This window comes from Hirundo rustica, chromosome 2 (assembly GCF_015227805.2).
Source record: "Hirundo rustica isolate bHirRus1 chromosome 2, bHirRus1.pri.v3, whole genome shotgun sequence".
Lineage (NCBI taxonomy): Eukaryota > Metazoa > Chordata > Aves > Passeriformes > Hirundinidae > Hirundo > Hirundo rustica.
In genome coordinates this window covers 41,497,022-41,517,203 of record NC_053451.1, presented here as the reverse complement: position 1 = coordinate 41,517,203, position 20,182 = coordinate 41,497,022, and the positions used below count along the sequence as shown (strand labels likewise).

Here is a 20,182-nt window from a genome sequence, read left to right as displayed (position 1 = left end):
ATAAAATTCAGTTCCTGTTTTCTAGGCTGAGAATGTAGAGTACTCCTACATTTGGTGGTCCCATTTCACACAGGTGTGCTGGGACGACTTTCAAGGTTTTGCATTTGGCCACTACTTAATCTGGCATGAAATTTCTCAGGTTTGCCAAAGTCAATGTAGAATAACTAAAACTTAGTGCCAGTTTTGAAAGGGTTGCCAACTGGCTCAGACATATTCAAATGCCATCTGATTTCAGATGACTGTGAAATCGGATGGGTTCAATTAAGTTTTATTGTGTCATTCTACACAGTGTTACAGCTTGTGCAGAGGGAATCAGAGCATGATGAGCTCTGAGTCAGTCTACAGCTGACTCTCCAAAGCACCCCATAACCATACAAACTGGGATGCCAGAACATGGAGCAGAAAGCAGACAGCCCTCCTACCAGCACAGGGATGAGAGTGAAAATGAAGGCTCTTTTGCTTTGGCTCCTAACATGCACAGCTGTTTCTAGTGCTCTTCCCATCCACCCAGAGAAAGACAATGAAGAAGATGCAAAGCTTGAACAGGTACCTTCATCATTCATATCTGGGATCTATTGAGCCCTCTATTTTTTAGACCTATTCTGTGTGTTCCAGTTGCACAGCAGCTTGCTGCCTTTCTGAGACAATGCTATTGCATAGAACTCTGTTGCCTGAACTTTACTGAAGTAGGATGAATCTGTACAAACTGGAAATGTTTGAGTCAGGACAATGTTGTCTGTTTCTGTTTAGCTATGATCCTCGGGAAAACATCTATTGTACTCCAAAATCACAGGTAGAAGGTTTTGCCAGCAACCTACACAAACAACATCAGTCCTAAGGTATTTATTTCTTCAAGAAACAGATGAAAATGTGAAACGTGTTCTTTTTTTTTTTTTTTTTTTTTTTTTTCACTAGAACTATTTGAATAAATTCTACGCTGTCGAGCCAGATCCAAATCAACTTGGATGGAAAATAAATGCTGAATCTGCAACTGAAAAACTTCAGAAAATGCAACAATTTTTTGGTTTGAAAGTGACTGGGAAACTGGATAATGAGACATTGGAAATGATGAAGAAACCCAGGTGTGGAGTCCCTGATGTGGGTCTCTATGGCTTTACCCTGCCTGGATGGAAAAAAACCAAACTGACATACAGGTAGTATTTCACTAATTACTTTTTGAGTTTAAATTTAAAGTATGTGGGTATCCAAATTTGTTATATTTAAATATAACTTCTACTGAAATTGTTTTCTGTTGGAAATACAAAAATGTTTCTCTCTCCACAGCTGGTAGCTATGCTTGCTCCTGAGAGGAATTTCTGAAAATCAAGCTGGGTATTTTATATTTACTGGTTCAACCATAGTATTTTGCCTGTCGTATCACTCCTGACAAATATTCTATAAGCCAAACAGAAATATCAATTGCACCCTGTACAAGCCTTATAGTCTTTAAAATTTGCTGAGACATTTTCTCATATCAAACTCACTCAGCCCAAGATGAACTTTGGAAACTATTTGTTTAAAAGGTTACACTGTTTCTTATATTTTCTGTTCATCTTGTTAACCATATTAGGGATTTTTTTTTCCTCCGCAAATACTAAATATTATACTTGAATTCTCATAATTGTAGAATTGTGAACTACACACCAGATATGAGCAAGGAGGATGTGGATAAAGCAATTGAGAAGGCATTTAAAATGTGGAGTGTTGTCACCCCGCTGATTTTCACTCGAATTCATAAGGGAATAGCTGATATAATGATTGCTTTTGGGATCAAAGGTAATATGAATACTGCATACAATGATAAAATTAATTAATAGATTTTTCAATAGTCATGACCTACACTTAGTATTGTATCAATGTAATTTAGCTCATGGACAGTGCCCTCGCTATTTTGATGGCCCCCTTGGAGTTCTTGCTCATGCCTTTCCACCTGGCAGTGGTCTGGGCGGTGATGTGCACTTTGATGAGGATGAAGACTGGACCACAGGCTCAGCTGGTAGGTTCAAAAAAGGTTTCTAAAGTGTTATGTAGATGAATAAATTCCATTCTGATTTTATATAAGTGAAGGAAGAGACTGAGATGAAACACTGCATTAACCATAAGAGCAGTTTGAGGATATTACAGCCCATCCTCCAGCTGGGATACTTACAGTGACATAGACATAGATTCAGCTTGATCTGTTCTAGTCGTTATTTAGCCCTGATAAAAATACCAACAGGACAATCCTTTTCGGGTACGAATTCCACAGACACAGCCACTCTTACCTGGGGGCTGGTGGTAGCCCAGAGTTTCACAACCCTTGATAAAATCTTTCTCTTTTCCCCTCCTGGTGCACACCAGGCCTGGCACTACTGTGACCTGTGCTTTGCAGCAGCTCCCAGAGGACATCTCCACCATGTAAAAATCAATACAGCCACCAGTGATAATGAAGAGTCTTCACTAATAATTCCAGGGTAGGTTCAACAACAGGCAGCAGGGAGGGGAACACTGAGTGGCCAACCTGACTCCATCTGGGACATGTCTGCTCTGCTCAGCCTCCAGGCTGGCCGTACAGCACCTACTGCCTCTGGCAGGTCTGTCAGTGCACAGGCACATTGCCCTCTGGTACTTTGGATCCTTTTCTCATTCACTTTTTGAGATGGAAATCTGCAACAAGAGAATTGCGGTCAGGAAGAGCAAGGCACTAATAAACAGAAAGGTGCTGTAAAACCACTGCACAAGGAGGAGAGTATGGGCTTATTGTGGTGGGAAAAAAAGACAGGGATGAGGGCTGGACATGTAAAGTTTTCCCCATACTGGGATTGAATGGGTCAACCATAGTTTTCTGCTGTTCCTCAGCCGCACAGCTCCAGGAGCCAGACATTGCAGAACTCATAGCGCTTGAAGACTTGTGAGAGGGAAGGACTGAATGGAAATATGTGCAGAAAAAATGAGGCTTTATTTTGTTTGGATTTTTGAGAAATTAATGTCTTGGCTTCAGCTAGCCTTTCTTGAGCAATCTATGACCAGTCCTCTCCTCTGCCACAGACTTGTGATCTTCATTAAATCTGTTGACATTTCTGGATCTTGGTCTGCAGGGCAGATGATCATTCTTCCCTAATTCAGAAAGGGATGTTACTTGGAGGGATGCATGTTGAAGGAAATTCCATTTTTATTTATTTATTGTGTTAACATATTTCACTGGGAATAAGCATGCAGACGCATAATATTTTTAAAAATTATTTTGTTTGACAGATCTCTAAAGAATGGTTATATATATAACCATAAAGCATATATGGTTATATGCGTTAAAGTCCCAATGGTAGAAAGGTAAAGCGTTCCGCTACCATTTTATTTTTCCTTGTCTATTCGTGATCTCACCTTTCTTTCTCAGGTTTGTAGGAGGGAGAGTGACACACAGAGTTACACTGTGATACCTGCAGTGAGCACACAGAGTGTGTCCTCCTGCCTTGCCCCGGAGAGCTGTTAGTTTGATCTGACTCACTATCTAATCTGTTCTACCTCAGCCAGGAAACCCTGCCAGGACATTCCAAAGAGCTGCACCCACACTCACCCCCAGATATCTACTCATGACAATCACACACTTTCAGTAGCTAACAGAAAGCAAGAGGGTTAGAAGTCTCTCTTTCCAGTGGGGGAAGACTACAATCTTGTCCTATACAAAAACTGTGCTCACATAGATGCATCCCCTAGTGAATGTCAATATATTGTATGAAAACTGTCACTGAGCAATAGCCCTGCTGTGATCGTATCAGCCATTTACTGAGTAAATTCTAACTGATCTCTTCTCTCTATCCATTTCTTAAGGGTTCAACTTGTTCCTTGTTGCTGCTCATGAGTTTGGCCATGCCCTGGGTCTCTCCCATTCTAAAGATCAGAGGGCGCTCATGTTCCCCAATTATGCCTACATCAGCCCCAGTGAATTTCCCCTCTCTCCAGATGATATAAATGGCATTCAGTCCATTTATGGTGAGTAAAATCCACAGCTTTTAAAAAAAAAAGGCAAGCAGGGGAGAAATAATCTATTTCGCAAAGTTTCACCACAAACTCAATCATATTGGCATATTTTTAAAAAGCAAGGTATGGAAACCTTAATATTTCTACAGTTTGGTGTATTCTTTCCAAAATATCTCCCTCAGGATCCCCACCAAATGCCCCAGATGAAAGGCCAACTACCCCTACCTCACCTAAAACCTGTGGCTCCCAGATGTCTTTCGACGCTATAACTACGCTCCGACGAGAAATAATTTTTCTAAAGGGCAGGTAAATACTGATATGACATTTGTCTGCCTGGAGTTTAATTTTTCTTGATTTATGCAAAGACTGAATACTTTTGTGGTTCGCATGTTTACAGGATTTACAATGAGACAAATTGATTTCAATTCATGGAAATAAATTTTTTAGCAGGTATTAGCTATATTAATATTTTCACAGGATCCCCTGAAAAAACATGTTTCATTTTTTTCAGGAGAACACCTCAATCCCAATAAGACCTTATCCCAAGGGTATAGATGATTACGCTGAGTAGTGACTTGACTTAATGCTGCAAATATTTCTTGAGAATCACATAAAGTTTTGGTTCAGAAGGTACCTCGAAGATCATCTAGTTCCAAGCAGGGACACTTCCCACAGGACCAGGTTGCTCAGAGCCCCATCCAACTTGGCCTTGAACATTTAATTAAGTGTTTAATTAATTTTACTAATCTAAATAACTATACAGTAAGTATGTTTGACAATACAGTTGAGCCCATCTCTCTTCCAATCACCTCTGCAAGCCCAAAATCATCTGGGGAATTCATCTGCTGAAGAGGTTACATTAAGTCCCACCTGGGCTCCTACAACCTTCTTACTATACAATACAGGAACAATCTGAAATATTCAGCTCCTTATAACTGATCCCATTTATCAATCAGTATCAATGAAATGCCAGAGTGAAGAGTGAATTTAAAAAAAACAAAAAACAACACCCAACACTTTCCAGCACAGAGAGTTATTTCCTTTTTGACACGTCAAGCCAGGTATCTCCACTGACAAGAAAGGGCTTGTAAATCACAATGTTGCTCACATTCTTTTACACATATAGAAGTTTCTGTGGTTTGGTATGTATTACAAAACCTGTTTCCTATTTAAATTAGGCACTTATGGCGAGTATATCCTGATAATTCAGAAGCTGAACGGGAATTAATTTCTGTCTTCTGGCCAAATCTGACTCCTGGTATTGAAGCTGCATATGAGAACACAAAAGATCAAATCCTACTTTTCAAAGGTGAAGTATGAGATTTTCTTTATTTTTTTTTCCTTGATTTAATTATGTTGGAAGAAGGGATGTGCACATAAAAATAATTTTTCAAATAAATAAAATAAAAACTCAGAAAATTTCATCTAGTTTTTCTACAACCTACAATAAAATAATGCATTTTATCATTTACTGTCTGAAAATTAATGGTGAATCTAAATATTTTAATTTCTCTTAACAGGCAACAAATTCTGGGTTATCAGTGGATATCGGGTGTTGCTTGGCTATCCGAAGAATATCAACACACTGGGCTTCCCTAAAGGTGTCAAGAAAGTTGATGCAGCTGTTTGTAATAAAGATACAGGGAAGACAGACTTTTTCATAGGTGACAAGTATTGGAGGTAAGAAGAATTGACAAATGTTTTCCTATGAATGGCTCCAATAAAATCTGGGCAAAAATTGAAGTGTCTGTGTGCTAAAAGAGAAAGCCGACCTTTTAGGTAACTGAATGTAAGTAGGTAACTCTAGTAATCCTGCTTTTCATAGAAGTGTTTCTTTGCCTCCTGCATGGGGAGAGGAGTACAATTTGTCTTTTGAGAGCTTAAGGGTATCCTGAAGTAGGTATTCAATATATGCACATGTTTTGATACATTATGCCTGGAAGCTGGAAAAAATCCAGCATCTAGAGAACTTCTACAAATACAAAAATGTCTCTAAAAATTAAAGATCAAAGCTAGCCTAGTTCAGCAGAAGGCTGACTGTGATGGCTTGTGCAGGATTTCTCTGGTTTCTGAAACGTCCTAGATTATTTTATCCCTTTCAGAAAAAGGAAAGTGAGAGTTCCTTTCCTGTCTTTGACTGCTTAGAGCTGGCTTTTTGACATGTTCCCTCTAAATCCCATTCCCAAACTGGAATGAATGAGTCCTGATACCCAAAGAGCAGGCAGGTGGAAAAAAATCAACTTTGGGAAGCTGAAAGATTCCTTTTGTGTGCAAGGACAATAGTTGTAAAGGTCTTCCTCAGGCAACTAAGGCAAGCGTGGGTCACACAGCTTTTATTGTGACTAATTGTGGGGTTCCTCAGTGATACAGTGTCAGCTGGATTTTGAGATTCCTGTGGTTTCCTGTTTTTTGGTTTTGATTAATTTGGGTAGACTATTTACAATACATTGTGTTGTTATTTTACTGCCTTGGTCACAAGACAATAGCATGCAAGAAAACCACAGCACGCATTTCTTACCTAGTAACTCATTCTCTCAGCCTCATGTGTCTGGGAAAAATATTTCTTGTATCCAAGGAGAAGTAAAACAAAGGCTTTGTTTGCTTGTTTGTTTTTTTTTCTGAGAGGGTTCCTTAAATCTGGAAGAACATTTTAGGTTCTCCTTTCAAGTCCCTTAGTTTAGCCCCATCTCATAAAAATTGTCCTGGCTCAGTTAAGAAGAACTTGATTGTATTAGAAATAACCCAGCTTCCTTGCTTCCATCTAAATCTTTCAGCTAGCAGAGAATTATGCACAATATCTTGTCAAAGTGTGAGAGGAGGAATAAAAATTCATGCTATAAGTATGTGCTATAAAGGAATTAACCTGTCCAGTTTCCATGCACTGTCTGTCACACTCTTATCATGAGAGGAGGTATGACTCCTATCCCTGGAGTAAAAAATGTGGATATTCCTTCAATTTTTGCCACTTCTTTGGAGCTGTATCTGTCTTTATCAGCAAACAAGTAACAACTTCATGGAAAACACAATGGCCAGCATCCTGCAGCCGTTTGTGCAAGTAAATAACGCAACTTTCTCTTGCAATCCCAGTGACACCAACCAAATTGCAGATGATGGGCACCTTTTAAATGCTGCTTAACTCTGTGCAGTCTAAACTCTGGAAAATTGCATGTCTCCCTTCATATGATTTAGGTTTGATGAAAACAGCCAGTCCATGGAGAAGGGATATCCTAGACTGACAGTGAATGAATATCCAGGAATTAGTCAGAGGGTTGATGCCGTTTTTCAACAGAAAGGTAAATGAAATGAACTTTTAAGTAAAATCAGTTTAATTCTAAAGATCTTAAGTTCTGAAATTATGATGAATGTCATTACTGCTGCATCCTGCAAAAGACAGAAATGCAGAGATGCGCTTCTGTGTGTACAAAGGCGATTTGTCAGAATGAAGTTATTTCTTGTATCCATAACATAATGCTTTACTTTTTCATTTCCAGAATTATTCTACTTCTTCCATGGATCAAAACAGTGGGAATTTGACCCTATTGCTAAAAAAGTTATCAGAGAAATGAAGAGTAATAGTTGGTTTAACTGTCAGTATCATTAAACTTTCTTAATTCAGCAAAAGACAATAAATACCATTCCAGAGATCTCAGAAATTGTATGTACACTGCTCTACAGAATAGGCAACAGGAGTATTTTTCATAAATGTTTTTCATGTATTTTAATAAATTAACATATTGGCTCAACTTTTATTTTCAAAGACTAGAACAAAATTGCATTTTTCCCGTAAGTGGAAATTGTACAAAATAATTTATTTCTTTATTTTCCGGATGGTTGGGGGATTTTTTTAAATATTGTGGCAATAAATTGTTTTAGGTTGATGGCACCTGTTTTCTGCTTCATCTGCTGAAGGCGTTCTACTTTTCTGAGGTGTGAAAGGCTGCAGGCTAATATGCTAATATCCCTCCAGCATACAATGTTTGTACTCTGCCTCTTTTCTCTCCAAAGAGCAAGCTTCTTTGCTCTCCATCTGCAAGATACAGGCTTTCATTAGTCACTTGCTTTTCTGCATTCTGCAGAAGATGCATTTTCCTGCGTCTTGTTCTTCTCTTCTTTGGCTGTTGCAGCCTTGTCCCTTTCACATTGCAACAGTACTTAGCCACCAAAATCACCCTTAAGTTCCAATGTCTAAATAAATTATCTCACCTGATAATCATCCTGATCAGTTTTTATAGCATAACAAGTAACATTTCACCAGTGTCCACTTTTTCTGAAGCTATGAATTACATCCTTCACAAATCAGCCCTGCCCAGTTCCAGAATAGATTCAACTACCACGTCATGGAGCACAGCATTTGCTCTGCTGACACAAACCATGTGCTTTATATACATCTGACATTTATTGCATGCTGCCATGCAAGCTCCTCACAGAATCAGACAAAGTCTATAGAGTCACAGTCATATCCTCTCCAGGAACTTATTTTACATTTAGCTCTGGAAACAGGCCCAGAACACCCTGCCAGTTGTTGGCCACGTTCAGTGCATGGCTGGGGATATCTGAGAACCTCACCACAGTACTGGTTTGTCCTGCTGTTTCCCACTTCTCACATATTTGTCTGTTTTACACACCTCTGTCATGCTTTAGTAAAATGTTTCTTTTGGCTGTGTATTTTTATAGCAACGCAGTGAACCCAGCATGAACCTTGCCCACCTGATTTGCTGTAAACAGCAGCAGTACCATCATGTTGCTGCTATTGCTGTGAGAAACCCGCTGGCTTTGTTCTCACCAGGAAATCAAACTAAAGGATCAAATGTGATGTTTCACTAATCTACAAGTCTAATCATGGTGAACACCAACACAATTTAGATCCCTAAGAAAATTTAGGCTTAAAGTGGGGTTGCATGATAGACATTCGAGGGAGATTCATCTGACTGCTTTAGCTTTTTGTCTAGATATATGAGTTGGGGAAGATCCCTGCACTGAAAGAAGAGGAAGAAATTTTTCATCTTCTCCTCTCTTCTCCTCTCTTCTCCTCTCTTCTCCTCTCTTCTCTTCTCTTCTCTTCTCTTCTCTTCTCTTCTCTTCTCTTCTCTTCTCTTCTCTTCTCTTCTCTTCTCTTCTCTTCTCTTCTCTTCTCTTCTCTTCTCTTCTCTCTCAAAGACTATGCTGAGGCAAACCAGCATCTTCAGCCTCCAGAGAAAACATCTCTTTGCAGAGGAAGGCTACCCAACTAGCTTAGAGTAAGCTAACTTTCAGACAGATAAGGCTGGGTGGAATTAATAATATCTTTGATGGGTATCTTTCAGTTTTTATTCAGAATAGGACATCCTACATTTCTCCTCTATGATGTTTGATTTTTTGACAAGTTACAACAGCAGCTTTTTTTATCACCACAACCCAGTGATAAAGTTGTCTGAAGGCGCCGGCTTGCACTGCCACTGTGGAGTGATTGTGATAAACCACACAAAAAGAGCAGAGCATGCTGGAGGCCGCTGGGACAGAGATGAATCCTTACCTATTTCCGTATTTTCAGGCTCCTTAAACTCTTCTCCAGAATTCAATTAAACTGATGGCTGTGTAGTAGAAAGCACAGTTTAACAGCACAGTCACTGAAGCTGCCAAGTCACACCCAAGTGTTTATATTCAAAGGCAAGATTACTCTTTCATACACAATCTGCTCAGTGTGTAATACAATTGCAATTTTAACTTCAATAAATGTTTAATCATTGAGTCACAGAGGAGGTTATTCAGTTCTTTGCAACACACAGGCAAGTTCCACTGTCTTCAGATATATAAACAGACATCATAGTTACCCTGTGCCCTTTCTTTTCTCAGGTGAAGCATTGTTTCATAATTTATATAAATCCCTGTCTTAAGGCAGGTTAATCTTTAACAGTGAAATGCAGTTAATGAAATTTTCTGACTGGCAGCTCTGGCATTCTGTTAAACCAGTGTGGGGTTCATGTTCACAGGTCACCTGTGAAAATAAATAAAGGAATCAGAATTGCTTTTCCTTTATTAGCAAAGAAGGCCTTAAAAGTCATTTGCAACGCAGAAAGACTTGACTTCTGATTGGTGGTAACAGCTTGGTCACTCAGTTTTCCCTCTCTGATTGTCATTTCATTGGAGGAGTAGGAACCAGAGTAGGAATGTCAGAACAGAGAAGAAGAGTGCTTACTGGTGGCCCTATCCTTCCATCTCTGCCAGGATCCTGGACAACATATTTTGCACCTCACGATATCCTCCCACAGCCCTAAAGAGTTCCCAATACCTCTCCCCATCTCTTATGCCTCCTTTACCTCCTCATAATGCATGTCCCCATACTATATTTAGGTATCTAGCTGAGTAATGTTGTGTAGTTACCCATGGGGTGACCAGCCACTGGCCCCACAGCCTGGTCCAGGGATGAATTAACTGTCTTCCTGTCAACAGGGAATTTTCTCCTCTAGCCAGCTGCTATTTTCCACTAAACCACAGTAGGAACTGTGGAAATTTCAGTTTGGCTTGGAAAAATCGGCCAATGCCTCCAGTTGCTGTGGGATTAAATGGACGCAAAAACACGCAGAAAACAGGATCCCATGTGGTCAAGCTGAAATAATTTTCTCAGTGTTTTTACAAGATGCTCTTCTTGCTTTCCACCACAGATTTCCATTCAGTTTTATAATATTGTATTCCCCCTACTGTTGTCAAGAGGAGTTTGAGAGGGCAGACAAGGAAAGCCGGAAAGGACATATAAAACCAAGGAGACAGCTAATCTGCACTTGTCTTTTCAGTTGTTTCACGTCACCAAGAAAAATGGTCATTTGCTTCTCATCCAATCAATGTTTTTTCAACAGCTGTTTTTCAAATGAATTATAAGATCCTAAGATTATGAGACTGAACTGAAATGAGGAAATTATTCATCCTAATGTAATGTGCTACTGAGGCACACAAACTACATAAAACATTGCTGGTAGATTGTCCTGAAAAGTCTTGCTCACTTCTTTGCCTACAGGAACCCAGTCTCCTGGCAATGGCATGGGAGTGTTTCAGCTAACAGAGTGAGGCAGGAACTACGTATATATGACCAAATACTTGCTAGAGCAGAGCTGAAAAGCCACATCTTGCCCTTCAGGTGAGCAATTCTCCCCAGTGCTCTCAGGTGACAGACAGATACCCCAAAAGCCTGGAGAAAAATGATACTGATTTTTTTTTTAAGTGTTTGGTACCTCAAAGGAAGAAAAAAGACAAGCATGGGAACTAGCATATAAAGAAAAAAACTTATTATCACCTGGCTGTACACAACCATTCTTCCCGGCACTCTCTCCTAACTTCATGTCCCTTGCTGCAAACTGCCCAAATCCCAATAAGAGGAAAGGAAGGTGCAAGGCTATGATTAAGTGCTGGTAGCCAACATGCTCTTTGAACAGCTCATGAAGTTTGAACCTTTTTGAACACTGGTCCATCAAATATGCCAGAGCCATGCCCAAAGCAGAGAAATGAAACCCAGTGCAGACACTGCAGGTGCTGAAACAGGACATCAAGAACTGCTGATGATTGGCACAGTGGGGATGAGGAGCCTGGCCAAAACAGGGAGAGCACTTTTCTAAGATCTGCACACACAGGCAGAGAGCCTTGCAGGTGAACACTTTTAATCACTATTTCAGTGACCTTACTGCGTGTACCTCGCACATGTACTTTGCAGACATGATCTGGAGGTTCAAGATGTGGGTTCTGTGGTTCTGGCAGCAAATCAGACTTTTTCATGGTCTGCCTGCATTCATTGATTAAATCAGCTTGGGATAAGGGATGTCTGTCGGATTTTTCCTCAGGCATCCCAGGCTTCATGTGTTTTACAATCTGTAAGCACTGTATCTTGCTAACTTTAGGTAAGTTAGTGGACATAGATCCGTGTGTGTTTTTGTGTGCTCCTTAAAGTACCTTGTCCCCATATGAGTGTGTGTGGGTCTACGCAGGCTCCGTGGGGCTCTGCAGCCTGCAGGGGCTAAAGGAGCAGGCAAGGTGTGGAAATGCCTTCTCTGTATGATAGGGGCAAATGTTGCTGGTGGAACCAAGGGACACACAATCTCCACACTAATGAGCAGCACCAGGTTACAAACTAACAGATAAAAATCCAACATGGCTTCTAAAGGCTAGGTCTGGGGTGGGTAACAGCCTCTGGAGATTGTGGCTGTGGACAGTTTGATCTTCGTCTGATGAAGATGGTGATTACTTTTGGAGTGGATTTGCTGCAGATACAGGAGGTTGTTGGGGAGGATGAAGCCAAAAAACCCTATAAATATGATTGCCTATATTCTGAGAGTGTGAAACCTGTAGGTGAGATAGAATTGAAAGTAAGTTTTGATGTTTGAGAGGTATTAGGTACTGGATGTCTGGGAAAACAGTTATGTGACCAGCTGAAAGTTACCTGCAGCCAGACCCAGGTCAAATGGAATGTTCTGTCTCACCCCTCAATGGTTCATCCCACACCTGTAACCCTCTCCTGAAGTATCAGGTATCTGTAACCCCAATGGCACAAGTCCTGTTCCAGCCCACCTCGAGACCCCTTATCAGGGGGCTGCGAAGGTGGCTCGGCCTCTTTGCTTTTTGCTCTCCTCCACTCCCAACCTCTCTCTTCCCTCACCTTCCTAGGCCTTGCCACGAGCTGCAGCCTGGCAGCTCAGAGCAAGACCTCACATCCCTTACAATAAACCTCATCTTCTAAAACCTAACTTCAGAGATCTCTCGTCTACATTTACCTACACCGTCCTGGAGTCTACAGCAGCAGCAGCAAAGCAATTTCTACAGGAGGTCAGCACAGGCTCCCAAAGAAAATGCTGCTTCTTGCAACAGGTTGGAGTTACGAACTTCACCTTGCCGAGCACAGCCTACCAATTCCCATGGACACACCCCGCAGGGATCTGCCAGCACTGCCCACTGCCCCCGCTTCGGGGTCCCCTGGTCTGGGAGTGGGGGTTCACCGCTGCTGCCCCAAGGTCACCGCTGTCACCCAGGGCTCTCAGCTGGCACCCCACGGCCACAGAAGCCACCCAGGGGTTACAGCTGGCACGCGAAAATCACCACGCACAAGATGTCACCCAGGGCTCACGCTGCCACCCCGCGGTCACCGCTGCCACCTAGCGCTCACATCTGGCACCCCGCGCTCACAGCTGGCACTCCGCAGTCACGTCTGGCACCCCGCGCCCACATCTGGCACCCCGCGCTCACAGTTGGCACTCCGCAGTCACATCTGGCACCCCGCGCTCACAGCTGGCACTCCGCGCTCTCACGTCTGGCACTCCGCAGTCACATCTGGCACCCCGCGCTCACAGCGGGCACCCCGCAGTCACATCTGGCACCCCGCGCTCACAGCTGGCACCCCGCGCTCACAGCTGGCACTCCGCGCTCTCACGTCTGGCACTCCGCAGTCACATCTGGCACCCCGCGCTCACAGCTGGCACTCCGCAGTCACATCTGGCACCCCGCGCTCACAGCTGGCACTCCGCAGTCACATCTGGCACCCCGCGCTCACAGCTGGCACTCCACAGTCACATCTGGCACCCCGCGCTCACAGCTGGCACTCCGCAGTCACGTCTGGCACCCCGCGCTCACAGCCACCTCGGCATCTGCTCCGGGCTGGCTCCCGACAGCTCAGCTCCTCAGATGCTTAATTTCAGTTGTGCAGTTGCTCGGCTCACGATTTTCTAAATAAAATTTGCATAAACTTATTTTATAGAGAGAAAAGTACGCGAGGAGAAGCACTTGGATTTGAAAATCAAAAACGCTTTGTTAAATCTATTAATAGGGTAATTTAAATTGAATAAGCTGAGCCGTATGTTTGCCATGTTGGTGGTGACTCAAATCACCAAAGGGCAAATATAAAGGAAAGCACTAAGAGGGTACTAGAAACTATGTTCTGAAGGACTGAGTCCCCTAAATTATCAGCATCTATTATAAGAGCTGGTAAAAACTGTTTTGCCCTAGACTGAAAGGGTTGCTGTGGTTGAGATTAAAAATTGATACATTAAAATGCAGGTATTTTAAAAAAATAAATACTTACAGACCTACAAGAAATGAGATTATTAAACAGAACAACTTGGTAATAAAGATGAAAAATATGTAGTGTACAAAAAGCAACAAAAAGCATTTATCAAATGTGTGTGCATACATGTGAGACAGACATATATGCATATATTTGCCTCTACCTACATTTCAGGCTATCAGCATTACTTTTATAACTACTCTTTTTGATTTTTACCAAAGATTATAGAGGACAATCAGTATATGCACTATTTAAATAATGACGCAATTTCTAGTTTGGTTATAATTTTCCAAGCAGCTGAACAGTGCGTTTATCACTCCATACTACTGTAAACAGGATTAGTGTGAACAGACCAGGCTTTTAGTGCAAAATAAATCCACTTAGTGTAATGAAGTAAGAAAAGTTTACACTGACCTCAGAAGACCAAACAGGTATAGGTGTGTTCTGGAGCAAAATTCTGCAAGACAAGAATTGTTTGTTTATGGAGATGTACAGAGGATGAAAGGAGAATGACTATTAGTAAAGATGTGTTGTTGATTTCTAAGCGTGATAAACTCTTTCCTCGTTTCCAGGAACACAGTGCAGCCTGTGCACATCATGAGCCAGAGGACAGGATTTAGTAGAGAAGAAGGTGCTGATTCAGCCAAGCTCTCAAGCTCATGCCAAAATTCCAACACGTATTTAAGTAACACTACTTTTGAAATCTTTTGCAGTCATAGCCCTAATGGGACATCTGTGCTCATTAAGACCATAGAAATGCATTGCCCCATCAGAGTTCACACAAAGCATGGCTACTCCTCAAGCACTTGGCTGAAGAAACGCACGTTCACTGCAGTACATTCAAAGTGATCTGTGTGTAAATGAGCATGGACACCATCGTGTTCCTTCCCCTTGCAGTCCCCTGGACTCTCCTTCCCAGAGAGTCTCCTTCACTTCCACCTTGCAAACCTTTCTGCCTCTGCCTCTGATTTTGCAAAGATTATTTTCAGGTACAGAATATTGGAGGCCATAATTTTGGTAATCAGTGCTATCAAAAGGCAAAGGTGCACCCAAAATGCAAATTGTACAAAGGGAGATACAGAGGTCTTTCTTTCATCCCTGAATATGCTGTGAAATATTCTTGCAGACATATCATTTCTGTAAGAATTTGGTTACACTGTGAAGGCCAAGTTCAAGGTATGTAAGTATGTGATTTCCACCCGTACCCTTGTGTCTGGTGCCCTCCTGACTGGATCTGAGACTTTAAAGATGCATGACCTTCAGGAAAAGTCTCTGCAATTTGGGATGAATTTGACCATTATTATGCCATTCTTAAAGCTTTACAGTGAGGGTGAAACAAAATGCTTCTGGAAAAAGAATTATCCTGAGCTTAGAGAACATACTGCCAACAGGCAGGAATAAAGATCTTATCTCTTAGAGCATCTATCTGAGGAAAGGACAAAGGAACCATGGACTTTAACATGTGAGTAGTTTTGAAGACAGCTTCTTCCTTCTATTCACTTGCCTTGCATGTTTTTAGTTTGTGGAGCACTCTGTGGTCCAAATCCTGGTGAGAGCTGTCCACATGCCTCATGAAGACATCTGAGCTCAGACCAACCGATGGTCCTTTGGACACGTTCAAACCATGCAGCCAAAGACAAGCATTTTAGCACCAGAAGTCACTCCAGGTCAGCTACTGAGTACCTTCCCTGTGTGTGGCTGACAGCAGAGACTTAGAGAAAAGATGGATATAGATCTCAAGTAAAGTTTTTCTGCAACACCTAGCAAAAAAAGGCACACGGTTACCTCCTGAAGGAAACTTCCGAGAGCCTTTTCCTCCTTCATCACGGGGCCAGGAACCATTCTCAATGAGGCATGGACCATTTAAAAACCTGGTTTCTGCACCTACGGTTGGTCACCAAGGCTGGGCTCACACTAAGAGAAATACGGGGCTGCTGAGGTGGTTTTTGCACACGAAAGGAAACAAAGTGTGAGCACTATGTAACATGGCACAGGAATGAGCCACTGGTTTGCAAGACAGAGGGGTTCCTGTCCTTTCTCTTACTCTAAATATAACTGTTTTCCTCCAGCAATGGTGCCATATTCCTTGGCTGGCCACTGGAATTACCTGCAGTGTATGGTACCTGACAAAGAGACAGAGGTCTTGTTTCATTACCATGTACACTTGGGAAGTTTATCTCCATGGACAGTAGTAATTTTACCTATCTCTTTTGACAAAAATAATGGAAATAACAGTATTTTTCTGGTGCTAATGCTAGACAAGGGCCTGTACAAGTCACAGCTGATGTTACAGCACAATCTGTTTATTCAATTTAGAAAAGCTGACCACTAACCAAAACAATATAACTACAATCTAACTACAAAAATATACACTCTACATATTGCAATAAAGTGGTTGTTTAGACTTCTTTGCATTATTTCTTTTTGCCTTAGAGAAAGGTGATGCAAATAACCTAAAATCATCAAAACCTGAATGTTTGATATCACAGGAAATACCAAAATTACAATTTCCTTTCATTCTGAATCAAACCTCAACCATCATAAGATCTAAGTTTTCAAAATAAATACACCATACTGTCTTTATACTAATAAACTAAAAACTCAGTCTGCATTGCCAGACTTTTCTAATAATCATACGTTCATCTAGATTATTTTTAATCATCATTTTATGCATTAAAAAGTGTAAAATTTGTACTGGAAAGTACTCATTTTTTGTCAATCAAAATATGGACGTCAATGAGCAAAATTTGCTTGAACTTTTCTGGGTTTTAGGATTTTTTTCACATGTATTAAATCCAAAAGAGAAGGCATCAATCTGCGAAGATAGCTGCAGCAGCATGACAGGAAATCTTAAGGACATGCAGACATTCCTAGCTTTTCAGGTGACCAGAAATATGGGCTACAGCCCTATGAGCATGAAGGACCCAAAGAGCATGTGTCAGGTGCTCCCGACGTAGCAAAGTACCAGCTCTTTTCAGGAGAGCCCAAATGGATAAAGAATACATGAATGCGCAGGTGATGAATTGAGGATTTTCTGATTTTGAAAATAAGCATTGTTTGGATGATTTAAAAGGACCTTTGACTTTTTCATTTTTGCCAATGTTGTTTTTGTTTTGTATTTCAAACATTTTTACCTCTGTTATAAGATCAGCAAGGTCTTTGTAATAAAGTCTCAAAGATTTTTTTTGCCTTAAAATCCTGGAATTCACGGTAGACTGTATTATAAAAGGACACAATGAAAGCTCAAATGCAAAATGCTTTGGTGAGAAATACACACTTGTCACTGCACCACTGAGTGCATAGCATTACGTTAAGAAGACGCAATTTTAAAAATGTAAGTTGGTTATCAGAAAATTAAATGATCCCACGACGTAAAATCATGAAGGGCTAGAATTTTCCCCCGGTGTGACATCCCCGGCTTTCTTTTTGACCTCGTCCCTATTGCACAGCACTGCCACTAGATGTCAGGTGATGAAAGGGCCCCGCTGGTCCCCACAAGTGAGTCTGGTCAACAGATGAACAGGAAAAAAATATTGCACAGGGTAAGAGGAGTCACCAGGTAAAAATAGGTAGCTATTGATTTTTAGCTGTTGGTAGTATTAAATTATAGGTTTTCCAGGATACATTGCAATGCTGTGACACACAAGAATACAAGAAAACTCCTGAAGTCACCTTCTTTCTCTGGGCTGTTACACTGTTTTTGGAGCATCTTTCAAAATGAACCTTGATTCATTACATGAGCTCTAAAGAGTAATGTGAAAATTAGACTCAGAGCTTAGTCAATGGAAATTAAAGTGAGATAAAGAAAAATAAATTATTAAGTCTAATTCCTTCAGTCAGTATAGACCTACCTGTATTTACATTTCAGCTGGCTCCATGGTCTTGCCCTTCAGCCCCACACTCAAAGATAAATTACAATAACTGTGGGGTTTGGCAATGAAACATGTTTACATCCAAGGAAGTTTTCCAGCTGGACACTGTAAGGGAAAGGAGACTTGATGCATCCTTTATGTTATGTCATGGAGTTGATGAATACTCTCCATAGTAGTTTAAGGGAATTCTTGCAAAGATCAGAGCTAGGAAGGCAGCCTTGGACCACATCTTAGTACACAGCAGAAGCACCAGCCTTGGACAATGAATGCCATCATGATGAAAGCTTCCCAGGACAAGAGCTAGAAAGGTTAGGGACAAGGAAAAGGCAATGTTCTGTGTGGAAAAAGAGAAAATGTTTCCCACTTTTATCAGCATACAGGTCAAACTCTGTATTCTGTGTTTACAGCAGTTTAATCTGGTTCCTCTGTCCAGGTTTATAGGGAAAAAATGTGCTTCAGAGAACTGATTTTTCTTCTACTACCTTGTGTGAAGTGGAGTGATACAAAGGGATTTTGGTCACAGTGCATGACACTAAAACAAATGCTGATGTCAAATTTATGCCTTCCCAACTAGGGAAGGAAAGCCATGGGACATAATGCATATGGTGTTGAATTCAATTACTCGGGATGAGTTTAAATTGCATAAGAATGGTGCTGTAGCACTATTTCATAGTGCTGCACAACCTTAAGCCTTCAGTTGAATACTCTAAGAGAGAACAAAGCATTGCATTTGCACTAGTGGAGACACAACATTTTTTCTAGATCTTATTTCTTTCCTTGAAATGTCTAAATGATTGATTTCCATGCAGTCTTTCAGTCACTGTTCATGGTCACCGCTGTGAAAAAGCACCTGCTCTTGTACCTGCTTCCAAGGCTCATGCTTGGGTTATCTTTCTTTTCAAGAAAGAAGTGCCTCAGTCATTCATTGAAAATAGAGTTTCTGGAATGCTGTGTCAGGGTGTTCTTCCTCTTCTCTCTGCAGTTATTTGCTACATCATTGTGACTCTACCCCTTTGATAGCACATGTGGCACCCTGGCACGTGCTTCTCCCACAGTGAAGGGTTAGAAGGGGACAATGATTTTGCCAGCACAGAGGAATGGGCTGTGGGAACAAAGGGTACATGGAAATCGTTTATAAACTTTGCAAATTCAAGGATTACCTGAGAACCAACCCTTGAAATTTACTTTGAGAAATCGGTCAATTCCTGAACTACCTAGGGAGAAACAGCCTATCAGTGTGGGACATGAGAACAGTTTAAAATGTGCAAGTGTGAAATACAAAATCCTACATCAGGGGATGAATTTGAAGTCAGTTTAGGAAGTTAATACTAAATAAACAGACTGATAAGCCTTAATCCCAAACAAACTCATTGAAACAATTATAAAGGAATGGATCTAATGTTACTCTTTCAAAACTGTACTGACTCAATAAATTCTGAGACAGTTATTTCTGACGTATCATTGTGAAACAGGAGGTGGAAGAACAAAATTTAATCGACCATTTGCAGCAAAAATTATTTTAAAGCCCACAAGTCACTGTTTTCACTGATGGCCAGTAAGAAGTAACATAAACATTAATATAAATGTATAATGTTGCCTTTTGTTGTGGCTTTCTATAAGGAGCTGCAGCTTCCCTGTTGTGTGAGAGGAGGCTGTAGGACCCTAATATTGAGGAATTGCTGCTTTAATGTTAGGCACATCCTGAAGAGCTTTGCAGATAAGGACTGGAATATTTGGAAGCCTGTAGCATTGAGGAGTAAAATCCTGAAAGGTCTGTGGGACATACTGGTTCCTTGTCTTCAGTGAAGTAAATTGACCAGCAGCAGAGAATTAATGCTTTATACTGTTAAATTAATAATTTTATCCCTGACATAGCCTTTTCCTGCACAAAATTGCATTTGGATATTGTTCAAGAGTCAGTAGAGTTTCCTCATGAAAGCAAGCAACCTGCATGTATCTGTCCTGTTTTTAAAGATAATTAGATAAGAAGAGAGTGGTTTCAGTCCTATTTTTTTTTTTTTATTAGTACAACAAGAGTCGATGTTTGCTCTTTGCATCTTTGATGGCTTGCCACACTCATGTGGATAAACATGAAATACCCAACCCTGCTTTCTTGTCTATATAATCACATTTTGCTCCCATCTGATAGGTCATCTGTCAAGCAGCTGGGTCTTATCCAGTTCTTTTCCCTTCAGGATGCTACAGTAGGACATCCAAGTTCTAGTAGCCTTTATTTTGGGAGAAGGTAAGAAAAACAAATCTGAATGTTAGACAAAGGTCATAGGTGCAGTCTTAAAACCCTGAAAAAACAGCAAAAGTTTTTGGGTGGTTTTTT

General features: G+C 41.0%; 2 protein-coding genes across 2 annotated transcripts in view; both read left to right on the top strand.

The window, feature by feature from the left end:
• Positions 1–444: 444 nt before the first annotated feature.
• Positions 445–7,558, top strand: LOC120748683 (matrix metalloproteinase-27-like). The gene is made up of 10 exons (XM_040055315.1): positions 445–546; positions 916–1,154; positions 1,628–1,776; positions 1,868–1,996; positions 3,808–3,969; positions 4,140–4,263; positions 5,136–5,266; positions 5,478–5,637; positions 7,147–7,250; positions 7,449–7,558. Exons 1-10 carry the CDS (start codon positions 445–447, stop codon positions 7,556–7,558), a joined length of 1,410 nt encoding a protein of 469 aa, XP_039911249.1.
• Positions 7,559–15,423: 7,865 nt separating this feature from the next.
• MMP7 (matrix metallopeptidase 7) overlaps positions 15,424–20,182 on the top strand; it is a 38,026-nt gene continuing 33,267 nt past the window's right edge. The window contains exon 1 of the mRNA XM_040055227.1: positions 15,424–15,437. Coding sequence (XP_039911161.1) covers positions 15,424–15,437 — 14 coding nt within the window. The remainder of the gene's footprint in view (positions 15,438–20,182) is intronic.

Coding starts and splice junctions, on each gene's coding strand:
- LOC120748683 (XM_040055315.1), top strand. CDS start 445: ATGAAGGCTCTTTTGCTTTGGCTCCTAACATGCACAGCTGTTTCTAGT. Junction 1,155..1,627: donor AAAACCAAACTGACATACAG/GTAGTATTTCAC, acceptor TCATAATTGTAG/AATTGTGAACTACACACCAG. Junction 5,638..7,146: donor ATAGGTGACAAGTATTGGAG/GTAAGAAGAATT, acceptor CATATGATTTAG/GTTTGATGAAAACAGCCAGT.